The following is a 16,638-nucleotide window of genomic DNA, read 5'->3' on the forward strand; positions in this document are numbered from 1 at the left end:
TGGAAGTTAAAGGATTTATTGATGTGTTTAAAATGTGTACATTCTCCACAGATCATATTAAGGAGTTTGTAGGTGAAGTTTAATCTGTGCATAGTGGGTAGAGACATGAATAGGGTCAAAGGGGAGGAAAAAGGAAAAAAAAAAGTCACAGAAAAATAAAAATACACCACAGGTTACCAGAACCTTCAGATTTAAAAGAAAAAGCAGAAGCAGAAGCTGTGGGCATCAACATCAACTGTACAAGCATTACAGAGACTCATGTGAAGAAAACACAATTGTTCAAAGCGCTCCACAGTGTCCACAGACTCAGTTTCAGGGACAGCCTGGACTACTTCCCTTTCACACAAACAAACCTCCCCGTGTTCTCTCCTGGGCCAGCGGCCGCCTCCTTGGTGTGGTCTTCTCTGAGTGAACGTCACAGGGTCGGTGACAGGAGGGGTGGAGGTGAGGGGACAAAGTGGAGGCCGAGGGTCAGTGCCTTTGGAGAAAGTCCAGAGAGGAGGGGCCTGCACATCTGGACAGTTGGAAGGGGAAGTGAACAGTAAAAAGCTACGGCAGGTAAATAACAGACAGCGAAGAATGTCAAATACAAGCTACAGGCTAATCTCTGTGGAAGCACTGGATTCTGAAGGAAAGCAGCAGTGGACACCCTCATCTGTATACAGCAAGCTCTCTAGAAGACGCTGGAATGAAATGCCTTTAACGTCCTTGGTGACGGGACTTTTATGGAGACACAAAGGTAGCCATCCAGCTGTGGAAACACTGGACTTTCACATCATTTTGCTGGTCCTTTCACATCATTTTGCAAGGGTATCCTCACGTGCTTCAGTGGCCATTACAGTTCCCTATTCCACCTCATTTCTCAGCAACTTCCTGAAAGCTCATTTAAAAAGGGAATACTGCCTTTTTTTTCTTTAAATAAAAGCCAGGACAGTGAATGAGCCTGAAGAGTTGGCTTACACAACGTAACTGGAACGACAGCCTGCATATAAGTCTATTATTGAAAATCGACATTTCGCATTTATTATACATTGACAGCATGTGTCAGACGATACAATCGAAGTGGGGTGTCTGATTAATTTAAAAAAGAAAACTACATCAAATATCTGCAATAGATCATTTTTTTCTTTTAAGGTTTATATATCATATATTGTTATATTAACATTTTCACCCATTTAAAAGAATGGAAATTGCAGTTCTACAGTAGTACTTTATATAGTCCTACAGTCCAGGAGGTCGGGATGTCGGACGCAGCCCCTGGCAGCAGCTGCTGGTCGGCACTCAGTCGACATCGTGGGATCTTCTGGCCTGCCTGCACCCCTCCGCCAGGGCTGCCGTGCTCCCTGCCACCTAGATCTGCATCTGCTCCAGGTATTTGTAGGTAGGGTTCTCATAGCCATGGTTCTGCATCTTGTTCAGGTGACGCTCTTCTGGGGTGAGCATTGGATCAACCTGGAAGAACAAAACCTGAGGGTCACTGTGGTGTCTGGCAAGAGACCTGCACAGGGTGTTGGGAGACCTGACACATTTGCTGCACGATCCCCTGAGGACCAAATGCAGCCAGCAGCCCGTTTCCACAGGACAGGCCAAATGAGAACCGGTGGTAAAACACAGGAGAAAGAAAATAAGGGGATCAAAGAGGCAATGCTTTCGAAACGAGAGCCCTGAAAGCTTAGCCCTCACGGAAGATGACAGTCAACTGGATGTCCTAGCACCATGGTGACAAGCAAGGCTCCGCGCCACTGCTTACTACCTGGGCCAGCCAAGGCAAGCCACTCAGCAGTAGGCTAGCAAGCAGACAGTGGGACCAGGTGATCTCTGGTCTTTTTCAACTCTGAAATTCTACAGCTAGGCCAGTCTCCAGCAAGAGATAAAACCAAATAACTGGCCAGGTACAGTAGCTCATGCTTGTAATCCCAGCACTTTGGGAGGCTGAGGCAGGTGGATCACTTGAAGTCAGGAGTTTGAGACCACCCTGGTCAATATGGGGAAATCCTATCTCTACTAAAAATACAAAAACTAGCTGGGCATGGTGGCGTGCACCTGTAGTCTCAGCCAGGCAGGAGGCTGAGGCACAAGAATCACTTGAACCCGGGAGACAGAGGTTGCAGTGCGCTGAGATCACACCAGTGCACTCCAGCCTGGGCAACAGAGCAAGACTCTTTGTCTCCAAAAAACCAAAACCAAAAACAAACAAAAAAACACAAATAACTAAGACCAGAATCTGCACTAATTTCCCAGGGCTCACTAAGGTACTTACTGTATTTATATTTAGGGATCAAGGGACTCTGGACATTCCCACTATTCACTAAGGAATGAGTGGCAAGAGAAGTTCAGTAACCAGCAGAAGACAGAACAGAAGCAGTCTGCTTCAGCACTTTGTACATTTCCTGTTGCTCCCTCCCCCCATTAAAAAAAAAAAAAAAAACATACCTGGAAAAAGGAACACTAAGGAAATAATCTGAGAAAAGAGTTTTCACCCTCTGTAGCATAAAATGTTCACACGACTTTCTGACATTCATAGCCAAAGCCCAAACTAATGTTGAAATTTGGCAACAGCTCCTTGTGGCAGGGGCTGATTTCCAAACACATGACTGAGCAATCCAGTGAGTAATTGAACTGATGACAGCAGCATGTCCAGTACTCGAGGAGTAAAGATGCTTATTAATTCCACAGGTTCCCGCCCCCACCCAGCCCACAGTGCAGAGCAGGCCCTCAGCAGCCCAGCTCCTCACCTCCACGATCCCGTGGCTTATGGTACCATACTGCCTCTTCCTCAGCATCACCAGGCTGATGACGATGACTGTGGCAATGGCCACTGCGATGACCAGCAGACCAATGAGGGCACTACTACTCAGACTGAAGTCCTCCCGCAGTGGGCCCACGGATTCCTACGTAACAAAGCAGATGTGGAACAAAGTCTCAGTGACCTCAGTGACCGTCTGGCAGCCGTGAGGCAAGTAACTCACTGAGGGCCACGCTCCTGGAAGGGTGAGCCCCTAAAACCCAAAGTAGCACCAAGATCCTGCTTTGCAGGGAACCACTCGTATGCGGAGAACGCCCACTCTTCCCAATCTCCATGGAGATTCTAATTTTTTTTTTTACATTCAAAATTATTTATTATAGGAACTTGATAACATAATCAACGTGATATGAGGTACTTGTCAAAAATTTTAGAGTTTATAACACATAAGTAAACATTTGAGAGCATACCAGTTTGATTTATAAATATTAAAAAAATAAAATTTAGCAAACTTTTTTTTTTTTTAAGAGATAAAGGTCTTGCTTTGTTGGCTAGGCAGGAGTGCATTGGCTATTCACAAGTGCAATCATAGCACACTACAGCGTCCTGAGATCAAGAGATCCTCCTGTTTCAAATTCCCAAGTAGCTGGGAATATACGTACATAAATGTAAATGCACCTTTACATTTATGAATGAAAAATCTGGTATCACAATCACCTGAGTTATTCACATTTCTCTGTTGCTTATAACTACTTGCCATCTAATTTTAGCTTTCTTATCCAAAAGTATGGGAAGCTGGGGATGAGGGACCCTTATTAACTCAGGCATCTCTCCTGCTTTCTACTTGAACTGAGAAGGTCCAGAGGACAAATATCTAAGACTGACAGGAAACCTTAGGTTCTGGAGCTAAGCACGTACCCGCTCTTCCTCAAGGCCTCCAACTCTCTCGGCATTGAAAATCATTTCCTTAACATCCAGAGTCTCGTCGATGACCTGAAACAGCCATGAGAATGTCGGCAGTGAGCAACGGGGTGAACGGGGAGTTCAGTATTTGCTGCCTCCTTCCTCTGCTACCTGCTGCTTGATGGAAGGAAGCAGGTACCTGTGGGACTCCCATTAACCAACCAGTTCTGTCACAGCCTTCCAAATCCACTCCCCAAAGCCCTAATGAAGGGGCAGGTATGGAGGGAAGACTATATTATGGCAGCTGGTCCTATATGCGTTTTCCTTCAAGTAACCGTTGTGGAGACGTATTTCAGAACACATTGCCAAAAAGCCACATTTAGGCCTGGTGCGGTGGCTCACGCCTGTAATCCCAGCATTTTGGGAGGCCAAGGCAGGCGGATCACGAGGTCAGGAGATCGAGACCATCCTGGCTAACATGGTGAAACCCCGTCTCTACTAAAAATACAAAAAATTAGCCTGGCGTGGTGGCGGGCCCAGCTGTAGTCCCAGCTACTTGGGAGGCTGAGGCAGGAGAATGGCGTGGACCCAGAAGGCGGAGCTTGCAGTGAGCCGAGATCGTGCCACTGCACTCCAGCCTGGGTGACAGAGCAACACTCCCCTCTCAAAAAAAAAAAAAAAAAAAAAGCCACATTTAACTATCAAACTCAGTTGAGGATAATCCAGAACTATAAATGATAGAAAACACTAGGTGAATAAAAGGGGGTATAAACCTAAGGCAGTGTAAGAACAAAACCCAACACTAATCCAAGTATTAACTCTACTCACTTGAAAATGGCCTCTAACAGGTTATTCTTATCTTTAGTCGTAAATTATTTTCCTACTCTATAGCAAGAGATGAGCTACTGCTGAGAAGGGCTCTTTAATCCTTTTCATACCCAGATGCTAAACACCACGGCCAGTCTGTGGGAGTCGTTGGAGCCCTCCAACCTTCTACCGTGTGGAAAATGAACAGACGTGCACCTGGAAGCATCTGACATCAGGTCACTCACTCTAATGAGTCTCAAAAGTAAAGCATGTTGGGCAGAAGAAAGAACCGGCTCACCATGTTTTCATCCACTTTATTCTTACTGTTAATCACTTTCTCTTCGGCACCGATCAGTCCCCCATCCTGCTCTCCCACTCCAGATCCTGTGTGGAGAGAGATCACGGCTGAGTTCCCAAGGACGGCCCATCTCACACCCATGGCACAGAAGCAGCAAACTCCCTCCTGAGGGCCAGTGAGCCCCTCCCACGCACCTCCCCCCGCAACTCATCTGCCACCGCGTTCACATGTCTGAGGGTGCCCTGTGCTCTCTGAAGATGAATGAGACAGGCATTTGCAGAGACTGATGGGTATAATGGAGGAGGAGGGAGTGCTTACTTGTCTCCAACTTGGGAAAATGAAATGCAAGCCTTCAGAGAAAATGTTTATTGTAAGATACACAGAAGTGGAGCCCAGAGGCATCCTAGCATGGGAAACACACACCACCATTATAGGAGAAATGACTGAGTACCTGCTACCCACACCCGGCTGCCACAGCACCCATCCTAACAACAACCTGCACATTTGCCTTGGACATAGTAGGTAAAGCCACAGGGAATTCATTCTGCCTCAAATCCCCTCCCCAACCTAAACTCTTATTTTTCCTTAGAGTTTCAGTTGGTCCTGGGGAGATTCCCAGGTGATGGCATTTATAATCACAGTTTGTCATTATGGATTTCTTCTTGCATCTCCCATCACGCTGAATCCCTCTCAGTGCCGGGATCCTAGATGCTCATATCCTAAGTGGCTATTAGAAGATAAACAGGAAGGAAGCATTCCATCTATAGGGAGAATTCTAATATCAGCATGGAAAGCACACCTTTCTCTAAACGGAGCAGCAAGAATAGCAACTCTCTTCTTGCCAAGGTCAGACACTGCCTGAGCAACATCACTCATGTGTGGTGCTCCGAAGGACAGTATCCAAATACGCAGCACGACGGTGCAGCACAGACCCAGGGAGGGAACGTGAGAGGCGGTCCTCTATTTTTAGTTCCAAAGCATGTGATTTCTAGCTATCAGAATAACATACAGTTCAACATAAATGTCTGTGATATGAGCCTTTTATAACTAGATCAACCTGACAGTATACCTGGCATTCTAAGGTAACTACCTGCAAGTGAGATTTCAACATGAGGACACGCAAAACACTGCTGTCCCTGGGCTCGTCAAAGGCAGGTAATGGCACAAGGCACAGCCACAGCAGAGCTTCTGCCTCACAACTAGACTTGTTCTTAACACACAGCAATTTGTAACAGCTTCCCCAGTTGCTGAACTTGGAGGCTAGCTAACACAATGCAATCAAAAATGATGCAATTTTTCTAAAGCTTCAACTTTAAAGATGTCCACGACTTGATTCTAGTTAAATCAGAGCCAGCTTTTGTCTCAAAATGCCCATGAAATAGCAATACTGCACTCCAACTATTTGAGAAAGAGGGATCTGGAAGGGTATTGCCTCAGCAAGGATGCTTATGACCAAGCCCAATCAATCATAATTCTGAGCTCCTTCCATGTTGCTCTCTCGCAGAATTTTAAAGGTCACATGGGCAGGATTTTATTCAAAAAGCAATGTGGCACTAAGCCAACTAAAGGCTTACTGTCGCTGGACACAGTGGCTCATGCCTATAATCCCAGCATTTTGGGAGGCCAAGGCGGGTGGATCGCTTGAGTCCAGGAGTTGGAGACCAACCTGGACAACATGGCAAAACCCCATCTCTACTAAAAATACAAAAACAAACAAACAAAAAAACTAGCTGAGGGTGGTGGCATGCACCTGTCACCCCACCTACTTGGGAGGCTGAGGTAGGAAGACTGCTTGAGCCCCAGAGGAGGAGGTTGCAGTGAGCCAAGATAAACAAGTGACTTCAAGACACCAAAGTTAGTGTTTAAATTGTCCCAACAGTTAAGTATAAAGGCAAAAGCCGGTTAAACTTCTAGAAAACTCATCTTTCTCAACATCTCAGTTATGCTGTTGAAAGGAATGTCGGCACATTCATCCCCAAGAATAGGCATATCCAAGTAGAATAAAATAAAGCATCTATGCGTAGGTCATTTTCAGAAGATTCAAATCACACTTTTGTGTTCTGAGAACAACCTGTGGCGTAAAGCAGAACACCAGCTTCTTAGCCAGGCAACACCATTTGGCCCATCCATAAGAAGTCTGCCAAAGCCAAGGGCGGGCTCATACAACACATTATGAACAAGAAATGCTGAAATGATTCGCAATGACTGGGCCGCCCACCCACCTGGGGGATCCCGTGACACCAACAGCTTAGGTAATAAAATCACATGGGCTTGGAGGACAGAGAACTGGGTTCAAATCCTGGTTCCTCCACTTCTTAGAGCACTTATGTCATCACAGAAACTTCTTCAATTATGTAATATAGAAAATAAAGCTAAAAACACTACCCATCCTACAGGGACGTCCAGTGGACTAAGATCAAGTATGCAAAGCATTCCCCATAGTGCTTTACGGAGCGTGAACTGTTTTCGAAAACTGGAGACTCAGTACAGTGAGCTGGACTGTCTCCACGTGTTTGATCCATCGGCTTCTTTTTTTTTTTTTTTGAGACGGAGTCTTGCTCTGTCGCCCGGGCGGGAGTGCAATGCAGTGGCCGGATCTCAGCTCACTGCAAGCTCCGCCTCCCGGGTTCCCGCCATTCTCCTGCCTCAGCCTCCCGAGTAGCTGGGACTACAGGCGCCCGCCACCTCGCCCGGCTAGATTTTGTATTTTTTAGTAGAGACGGGGTTTCACCGTGTTAGCCAGGATGGTCTCGATCTCCTGACCTCGTGATCCACCCGTTTCGGCCTCCCAAAGTGCTGGAATTACAGGCTTGAGCCACCGCGCCCGGCCTGATCCATCGGCTTCTGATGTTCTGAGGAAGGCTACAACTCAGGGGACATGAGACAGCTGGCACAGACAAAAGGCAAGGAGAGCCAAAAAGAAAAGACGTAAATGGGAATTGCAGAGAAAAAGAGGGAAAAGAGAGACTCTCCACCTTACTGTAAATAAGGCATATGTACACAGATACAGCAGTTCACAACCAACCTAAGTTGGAAATACTTCTAAAAATCTACCCAGATTAAAAGAGTCATGAAATCTATTTTGGCTGCTGTGCATTCTCTGACATCCCAGAGGGAAAGCTTAGCATGACCACGCGGTAACCAATGCCACAGAGACTGGCCTCGGAGTGCTGGAGTCAGGTCAGCTTGTTAGCAACATGGAGGTGGGGCTGCTCTGACTCCACCCACAGCCGCGCCGGAAGAAATGAGGTGGGGAAAGCCAGGTGATGGCATGAAACAGAACATGAAGCTTTGGACACACTGGGGAGTGGAGAGGAATGAAAGTCTTAAAGGGAACATCTTGGACAAACCAACCTTTTTTCATTGGGTGGTACAACTCCGGCTGAGTGTCTAGCAGAAAGGAAAACAATAAAAAACAAAATAAAATAGCACAAAAGGAGATTAAGAAAGAAAATGGCTTCTTTTAAAATTTCTATCTTAGAATTTCTCTATAAAGTGAACAAAAGTACTTCTCCTTAAAACACCATGCCTGAACTATCCCACAAACAAACCAGTAGTAGAAGCCACAGCAAATCACTGGAGGGTATCCTTGATAAGAGAGAAAAAAAGCAGGTCTGTCTTGGGCCTTTTTAGGGAAACTTTGGGAGATGCCTGCACTATTTAGCTTAGCCCACATAAATATTTTTCTTAGAAAAAAGCGAAAATTGAAGTCAGTGTTGGTTATGGTTTGCTGACAGGGAGATAAGGTCCTAGTTCAGGTATATACAAGCTGCCCTGACCCCCAATAAGCACAAAAGAAGTTTTCTAAGCATGGCCACGCAACAAACCCACGGAGATTTGGGAATGGCACGGTGCCTCTTCATCTATCTGCCACTTCCTCAGATCCTGTTTTATTTCTGAAGAGGCAACTGCTCTGGGATAATTAGTTTAGAAGGCATTTCCGTTAAGGTCTGAAGGCTAACATGGATGTACCTCCATCCCCCTACTCCCAATCTGATGCCTTCCTGAGGCCTCTGTTCCAGTGCTATATCCCGTCAGGTCTGTGACTGCAGGACCAGATTGGCTTGGGTTCAACTCCTGACTCTCCACTTACAAGCTCCATGACCTTGGGCAAGTTACTTAACCTCTTTACACCTCAGAATCCCCACTTGGGGACACTCGACTATCCACCTGCGAGGGTTACTGTGAGGATGGAGAGCAGCCGCTGAGATGCTTAGCTAACGCAGGCATGTAACAAGGACTATGGCATAGCTGTGGGCCATTCTTAACATTACCCTATCAGCAGCAACAGCAACAAACAGAACTGACGAGGGGGACTACTCTCAGGGCACTGGGCTCAGCAACTTGTTTATTTCTGGAGCAGGCTCACAGCTTTTAGAGATCCTCTTAGACACTGAGAACCAGCAAGGGAAGAGGGAAGAACGTCTGCCTAGGAGCCAGAGGAACAGCTTCTTACCCCACCTCATGTCAGAGATATGACCCTGCACCAGCCCTGTCACCTCCTCAGCCTCTCCAGCACCTACCTCCCAAGACAGCTGGGCAAAGGTAACAGCCTAACAGGAAGGTGCTGTTTCAACTGCCAAGTGCCTCCCACATGTAAGAAGTGCACAAGTTGGAAGAAGTGGGGGTTTGAAGCCACCCATCTTGAAACAGGAGAATTAGTCTTAACTTCATGGTGACATTGACACCAATGATTTGAAAGCATCTAGCAGGCTCCTTGCACACAGTAGGTGTTCAATGAATCCGGTCTCCCTTCCCCTGACTCTCACAGGAACACCATCTCCCAACTCAACTTGGTTTTCAAAACATTGACTTCAATTCTCTCATTTTGTCCTCCCCCTGCTGCCCAGAAGTGGCACCGTCGCCCATACACACCTTCATTCTCAGGTAAGGCTGGGAAGGGGTGGAAGGGGTGGAACGGCGGGATCTCCTCACTCTCCTCAGAGCTCACCCGGACGTCCACAGGGGTCTCTGAGATGGAGGCAGTGAACTGGTCCACGTCTGCACGCTGCTCCTGAAGGAGCTCATCTGATGAAGACAGGGCAGGGGACAGAGAGCAGGCTTCAGAAGGGCCTGGTGTCCAGGCGCAGGATGCTCTAGAGCTCCAAGACCCACTGTGGCTCCCAGCTCCTGCCTGAAACACCTTCCCTGATTCTGTGGCACCACAGAGCCCCAGCACCAGGGACCCTAGGGCGTCGTCCCATGCACCCCTGCCTCCACCTCCACACTCCAGTTAAGTGGTATCCACAACACCACAGATTTTGGGGATTTTAAAAACTGTACATATTTAAGGTATACAATGATTTGATATACATATACACCGTGAAATGATTTCTGTAGTCAAGCAAACACACACATCACCTTTCAGAGTTACTTTTTTAAAAAATAAGAATACCCCAAATCTACTCTCGACAAATTTTTAGTACATAGTACAGTATTACTAACTACAGTCCTCACGCTGTCCATCCCATCTCTAGACGTATCCACCCCACGTAACTACAACTACCGCTTCACACCCTCTGACCTACTTCTCCCCGACGCCAGTTTTCAATACTGACCACATACCATGACTCCCAGGCCTGAATTCTGGACCTACCGTCTGACCTCTGCCGCACCTAAATCCTACTTAGATCTCCACATAACATCCAACAGAAATTTCTATCTTAACATGTATCAAGAGAGCTCCGGATTTCCTTCTCCAGCTCAGTTGGCCATGGTGCCACCATCCCCGAGCTGCCCACAGTGGAACCCTAAGTGCAATTCTTGATGCCGCTCCCCCAACCGCACACGCAGCCCTGGGCGCAGCCCCACACACTCCCCTCAGAACACATCCTAGAGACCGTCCCCAGCTGTCCCTGGGGCACTCCTTCTCCTACCCCATCACCCCTTCAGTGCACACTCCCAACAGCACTCTCCTGGATTTCTATAATCGCTTCCTGGCTGGTTTCTAATTTTAATCGACTCTACACAAAGCAGCCAAGTGAGCTTTTAAAAATTCATAATCCAGATCTAGTCCTTCCCTAGCTGAAAATCCTCTAACGGCTTCCCATTATCCTAAAATAAAAACCAAACTCCTTGATTTTGCTGACATTTCTTCCTGATCTGGTCCCTGCATCCTTTGGCCGCATCCCCTTTGCCATGTTGTAGCCACACTGATCTACTTAAATGTGATGCCTGACTTCCACCTGGGGCCTTTGTAGCTGCCGCTCACTCTGCTACCAACGTGCTCTCCCACTGTGATCTTACCATTCGGATCTCAGGCCACCATCCCCAGAGCCAGCTGCCCCCAGCAGCCGCTCTCTACCACTCTGCCCGAGTTTTAACTCTGCACAGCACTTATCACCACCTGACATTTATTTTGTTTTACTGTTTTTCTCCTATCGTCACATGAACTCCAGCAGGTACTATCTGCTTGTGGACCATTTTATTCTGCGACACACAGCAGACATAATAAAACCTGTTGAATAAATGAAGAAGATAAAGACTGGGAGAGGAAGAGGAGGTGAGAATTATATAAAATCAGGTGCCTGGAATAATCAGAATTAAGGAGGAAAATGGTAACAGGAAATCTCCTAGTCTCTTGCAATTTCATACCCCAGATATTCTTCCGCTAACGGAGTGAAGGTCAGTGAAACCCAAGGCTCCATGGCTCACAGCCAGTGCATCTGTCCTTGGTTCCTCCTTCACCTTGCCATGGAAGCTCCAGTGGATTCCAGGCTTCTGAAGCCAGGGTGTGCTAATGCCCCACTTCACACGCCTTGCTTGCTCGTGTCTCTCTACTCTTGCCTAGCTTTCACTCCTGAGCCTCTGCAACAAGTCCCACATGACCTTGACACAAACAGCTGGTACCCACCAATTTCCTCTTGAATTTCTTGGGCTACATAAGGTACTTTGTAGAGCAGAGAGAGGCTTTGGTTCCTTCTTTCTTCAATCACGTGGAGATGTGTCATCACCTGGAAGCAGAGTTAGGGTGCAGAGGTGTTGTGACTGAAAACAACTAGGCCAGGAGGGAACCTGCAGCTGGAACATCGACACAACTTCTGGAAAAACCACTTTACAAAGTATATTCTCTACAGAGTCTAGCAAAGCAACTGGTCAGGGGAAATGTATTACCCCTCACGCCATATTTACTGACTGCTAAAGTATAAGAACGTGTTCAGCCTGGGCGTGGTGGCTCACACCTGTCATTCTAGCACTTTGGGAGGGTGACACAGGAGGATCACTTGAGCCAAGGAGTTTGAGACCAGCCTGGCCAACATGATGAAACCCTGCCTCTACCAAAAATGCAAAAATTAGCCAGGCATAGTACTGTGTGCCTGTAGTCACAGCTACTTGGGAGGCTAAGGCTGGAGGATCACTGGAGCCCAGGAGGTTTAGGCTACAGTGAGCTATGACTGTGCTACTGCACTCCAACCTAGGCAACAGAGCAAGATCCTGTCTCAAAAAAAAAAAAAAAGTGTTCAAACTGTATAATTCCCCCAGCTGATGTGAGAATTTATCTAAAGAGAGTGCTCCAAGTTAAGAGACAATTTACTAAAAAATGGCCACTAGCTACTGGATTTTCATTCGAGGCACTTAATACTAATCTTATTGAGTTTAACAACAAAAAAAAGAACCCCAATTTGTACAATGCTGAACGTTCCGTAAGGTTTTGCTGAGTGAAAGAAGAGAGTCAGTCGATTTCTACCACTGGTCAGATTAAATGGGATTAAAAAAGACTGAAATTACTGGCTGAAAAGTAGACTTGGCAACACAGGGAACTATTATGGATTTTGCTTAGTGAAGCAAGTGCTTAAATGATTATTGTGGTAAATAAAGAATTAGTTTATTCCTATTTAACTAAATTGTTATTTTTTGAAAAACTCATGCTGAGGTATAAATAAACCTGATTTTAAGGGGGTGATACAGGAAGACTCATCTACCACAGCTCACTGCCTTTTCTGAATGCAAAAGTTCTAAGGTTATTCATTAAAAAAAAAAAAAAAAAAAAAGCCATTAGAAGTGGTCACTATTTTTACAGCTTTTCGGGATGGAAGTGAAAGGTGACTTGGGCTAGCATCCACCCCAATGACATGGCGAGGTGTGTTGCTGTAGCTCCCATAAGCTTAAAAAGCAAAGTCATCCCTGCCTGGTTAGACCTGCAATTACCAACCTTTTCCTAAAGAGGGCGCTGGAAACCAATGGATTAATTACATGGTTGAATTGAAGCCATTAACATCAAGGGTCAACATGAGAAAAAAAGCTAAATGGAAAGATGCTTTTATTGTAGACTGACATCTCTCTGACCTTTCAAAGCAAGGATGAAAGCAATTTAATTTTATATTTGCCATTGTGTCAATCAAGGAAAGCACAAGAGTGCCTTGAAGAAAAAATGCAAATGGAGCCAAAATGCAACACCCACAGGTTCAGCAAGCGTTGTCCTGCTACACCTCCCCAGAGGAACAGATAGCTGTGTGAGAGAGGACAGTTCATACGCTCACAGAGGACAAGAACCACAGGGTGGGAGACTGGAAATTAGTGTCTCTACAGCAAACCACTGGCTATAGTATAGGGGTAAACTCATATCCAGACAAGCAGATATGGCACAAGTTACAACAGGCTGAACATCTGCAAATTTTTCTAATGTTTAGATAACAGAATAGGGAACAAGGCAGAAGGTAAGCTTTGCCAGAATTACAGCTAAGAGCAGACAGTAAGTAACAGACAGGAGAGCTGGGTTTTCTCCCCAAAGGTGTTCTAAGACGGGAAGGTTCTACTTCTCACATTACTTGGTGTGGAAGCTTGATCTCACTTGCAGGAATTCTCTATTTACTATACTGATCAAAATCTCTCCTTCCCTTCTACTCTCACACAAAACTGGCTAAAATACAACACAATAATTTAATTTTAAAACAGGAAGTTTGGAAAGTGATTAAATCTTTTCAAAAATCAAGTAGACCCCAAAAGCAAGTGAACTGTTTGAACCCGGGAGGTGGAGGTTGCAGTGAGCTGAGATGGCGCCATTGCAGTCCAGCCTGAGTGATAGAGTGGGACTCCGTCTCAAAAAACAAACAAAAAAACCCACAAAACACCTGCTCTTCACTATCTCTACACTAGCATGTGAGCTGCTCAAGGGCACTCAAGGGAGTCAGCCCGGCAGCACTGAATGCCAGTGTGGAGTCTGGCACTCAGACAGACCCCAGCTCCACAAATGGAGCAGCTCAGCTCCAATACCCCAAAGGCCTTTAGGCACGTTTCCTTTTCATCTTCACACACACACCAACTGTGGGGAAGGAGGGTTTCTGGACTGACAGGCAGCACCCGTGCAGTAAGTGAGCCCACGTACCCTGGCACTCACAATCGGCACAGCACTGTAGTTACAATATGAGAGGAAATGAAATAAGATCAGCGTTGTTACTATAAGGCCCTCTAGGAAAACTAACAGGATGGGCTACGAGACTTCCTGTTTACACGGAAGCTAGCAGTCTTGTAGGCAAGTTCATTTTTATGAATACAAGAAAGTAAAACTCAAGTTAATATATGAACACCACCAATATTAGAAATAGGAACCAGAAACAAACCTCTGTAGATGAAAGTAAAGCTGGACAAAACCTAGGAATGTAAAAGTGTCTGTCTAAACAAAAACTATACTGCACAAAAGAGACCAATTTTTAAGATCTGCTTGATAAATATACCTAGAAAAGAATCTTGAATATTGGTTCTGGCAATACTTAAATCAGAAATAAATAATATAAAAAAATCGGAAATTGTTTAAGTACAAAGTAGTTAATACAAAAAAGTATAAAAAAAGATGTTTTAAAAATAGTACCCTTGCAAAAACCAGCTCATGTACCCAATGTCTTCGGAAATCAAAAATCATTTTCTAAGGACTAATAACAAGTGCAACTAGCAGTCCTGTTCAACCAGTAGTGCTGTTCAACCATTAGTCAAGGCATCATGTTCCCCACTGGAAATGCCCTCACGGCAACAATTTCTACTACATCTACTGTACCTGGGATTTCATCTGGGCCGCCTTTTCTGGGTCAACAGCCAACACATGCTGGTAATGACGGATGGTATGCAGGCGATCTTTGTTTTCAGCACGGACATAACGCCGTAAGGCCTGGAGAATGCGATGAGGCTGCAAGAGAGAACAGTTGTTTTAATATCCAGGGACTAGAGAATTGAAAATAGGCAGGAAAACAAAAGCTTAAAAAGTTGTTCACTTAAGAATGTAAAGCTTAGCCGGGCGAGGTGGCGGGCGCCTGTAGTCCCAGCTACTCGGGAGGCTGAGGCAGGAGAATGGCGTAAACCTGGGAGGCGGAGCTTGCAATGAGCTGAGATCTGGCCACTGCACTCCAGCCCGGGAGACAGAGCGAGACTCCGTCTCAAAAAAAAAAAAAAAAAGAACGTAAAGCTCAGCTAGGCACAAGAATGAAAGCTGTAACTCTGAAAGCTTTTTTAGCTTACCAAGTAACTAAAAAACTGTCTAGGTAAAATAGCAAAACTAAGTTCTAAAGTTATATCGGCTCCTTAATATATAGTATTTTCCAGAATCTCCAGCCCACTATTCTCTTCAGATCTGTCCTTTTTCCTGGCTCAGCCTCTGACGTCTGAATTACAAGCTAGGTAGTCTCCTGTGTCTCCCAAAGAGAGAAGACTTGAACTGGCTTACTTAAGGATGCAAATATCTTCCTAATTCTTTCCATCCCCCAAAGCAAGGCAGGTTAGTGTTAAGGGACAAAATCATTTGAGACCACTCACACAAGAGTTTCAGAAGAAATTACTTTATCCCTTTCTTCATAATCTATTTACAATGTAACTTCTTCAAAAGTCTTCATGAAAAGCATGTTTCCATTCTTTGAAAGGAAGTTCAATAACTGGATAATTACCAATCAATTTCCCAAGGTTATACTTTTCTAGTGTAAAACACTTCACATCACAGGTGGTATACACAGGCATAAAGCGATGTCATGCTAGCCGGGTGCGGTGGCTCACGCCTGTAATCCCAGCACTTTGGGAGGCTGAGGCAGGCGGATCACAAGGTCAGGAGATCGAGACCATCCTGGCTAACATGGTGAAACCCCGTCTCTACTAAAATACAAAAAAAAAAAAATTAGCCGGGCGCGGTGGCGGGCGCCTGTGGTCCCAGCTACTCCGGAGGCTGAGGCAGGAGAATGGCGTGGGCCCGGGAGGCGGAGCTTGCAGTGAGCTGAGATCCGGTCACTGCACTCCAGCCTGGGCGACAGAGCGAGACTCCGCCTCACCAAAAAAAAAAAAAAAAAGCGATGTCATGCTTAGCATATATACACAGATACTGGAATGTAATACCTTTTCCTCCCTAATCGTCTTTTCTTAGCTTCAGCTTTGCCAGAACTTGTCATACAAATGTCACTTTTACTGACCTGAGTGTCATACACTGGTCCCCTACATACACCACCTCAGGACAGGCAGCACTAGGCGCAGGACTCATCAATGATTTGGCTCTGTCTGCGACTCACCCGTGGTGGGTCAGACTGCAAGGCAGCCAGGTAGTTCTCCAGGGCCATCCGACGGCGGTCGTTCAGCATAGCCTCCACTCGGGCCAGGTGAGTCTCCACCAGCTGCTGCTTTTCACTGGCTGCTTCCTTCTCTAAAGCTTTAACCATGGCTTGGAAGTGCTAAACCGAGAGAGCAGGAACCACATATGATTTGTGGCACCCGGAGGAAGCATAAGCAAGCAACCTTAGACCACAGTGCTTCTCCTGTCAGTGCCCATGCAAGACAGTAACAGGTTCGGAGAGTGGAGCAAGGGTAGGATCCAGTCTACTTCATTCTACCTTCCTTCTACTTCTATCAGGAGAATTACTTCCTTCTTTAAAGAGAGCAAGTTAAATCTCAGTGTCAGAGGGCTTCCTTAATATACGTA

The 16,638-nt window shown here is 45.9% G+C and overlaps 1 protein-coding gene across 4 annotated transcripts in view; it reads right to left on the reverse strand.

The window, feature by feature from the left end:
- APLP2 (amyloid beta precursor like protein 2) overlaps positions 1 to 16,638 on the reverse strand; it is a 38,174-nt gene continuing 21,536 nt past the window's right edge. For 2 of the 4 annotated variants that reach the window (XM_017871174.1, XM_017871172.1), the window contains 9 exons: positions 16,232 to 16,390; positions 14,743 to 14,871; positions 11,605 to 11,704; positions 9,627 to 9,779; positions 8,106 to 8,141; positions 4,752 to 4,837; positions 3,662 to 3,736; positions 2,736 to 2,891; positions 1 to 1,452 (listed from right to left, as the gene is read on the reverse strand). In XM_017871174.1, the coding sequence (XP_017726663.1) occupies positions 1,351 to 1,452; positions 2,736 to 2,891; positions 3,662 to 3,736; positions 4,752 to 4,837; positions 8,106 to 8,141; positions 9,627 to 9,779; positions 11,605 to 11,704; positions 14,743 to 14,871; positions 16,232 to 16,390 (996 nt within the window). In that variant the 3' untranslated portion in view covers positions 1 to 1,350. The remainder of the gene's footprint in view (positions 1,453 to 2,735; positions 2,892 to 3,661; positions 3,737 to 4,751; positions 4,838 to 8,105; positions 8,142 to 9,626; positions 9,780 to 11,604; positions 11,705 to 14,742; positions 14,872 to 16,231; positions 16,391 to 16,638) is intronic. The other 2 variants (XM_017871175.1, XM_017871173.1) reach the window with 1 other exon arrangement.

The sequence above is a fragment of the Rhinopithecus bieti genome, unplaced genomic scaffold, assembly GCF_001698545.2.
Source record: "Rhinopithecus bieti isolate Rb0 unplaced genomic scaffold, ASM169854v2 scaffold_5750, whole genome shotgun sequence".
Lineage (NCBI taxonomy): Eukaryota > Metazoa > Chordata > Mammalia > Primates > Cercopithecidae > Rhinopithecus > Rhinopithecus bieti.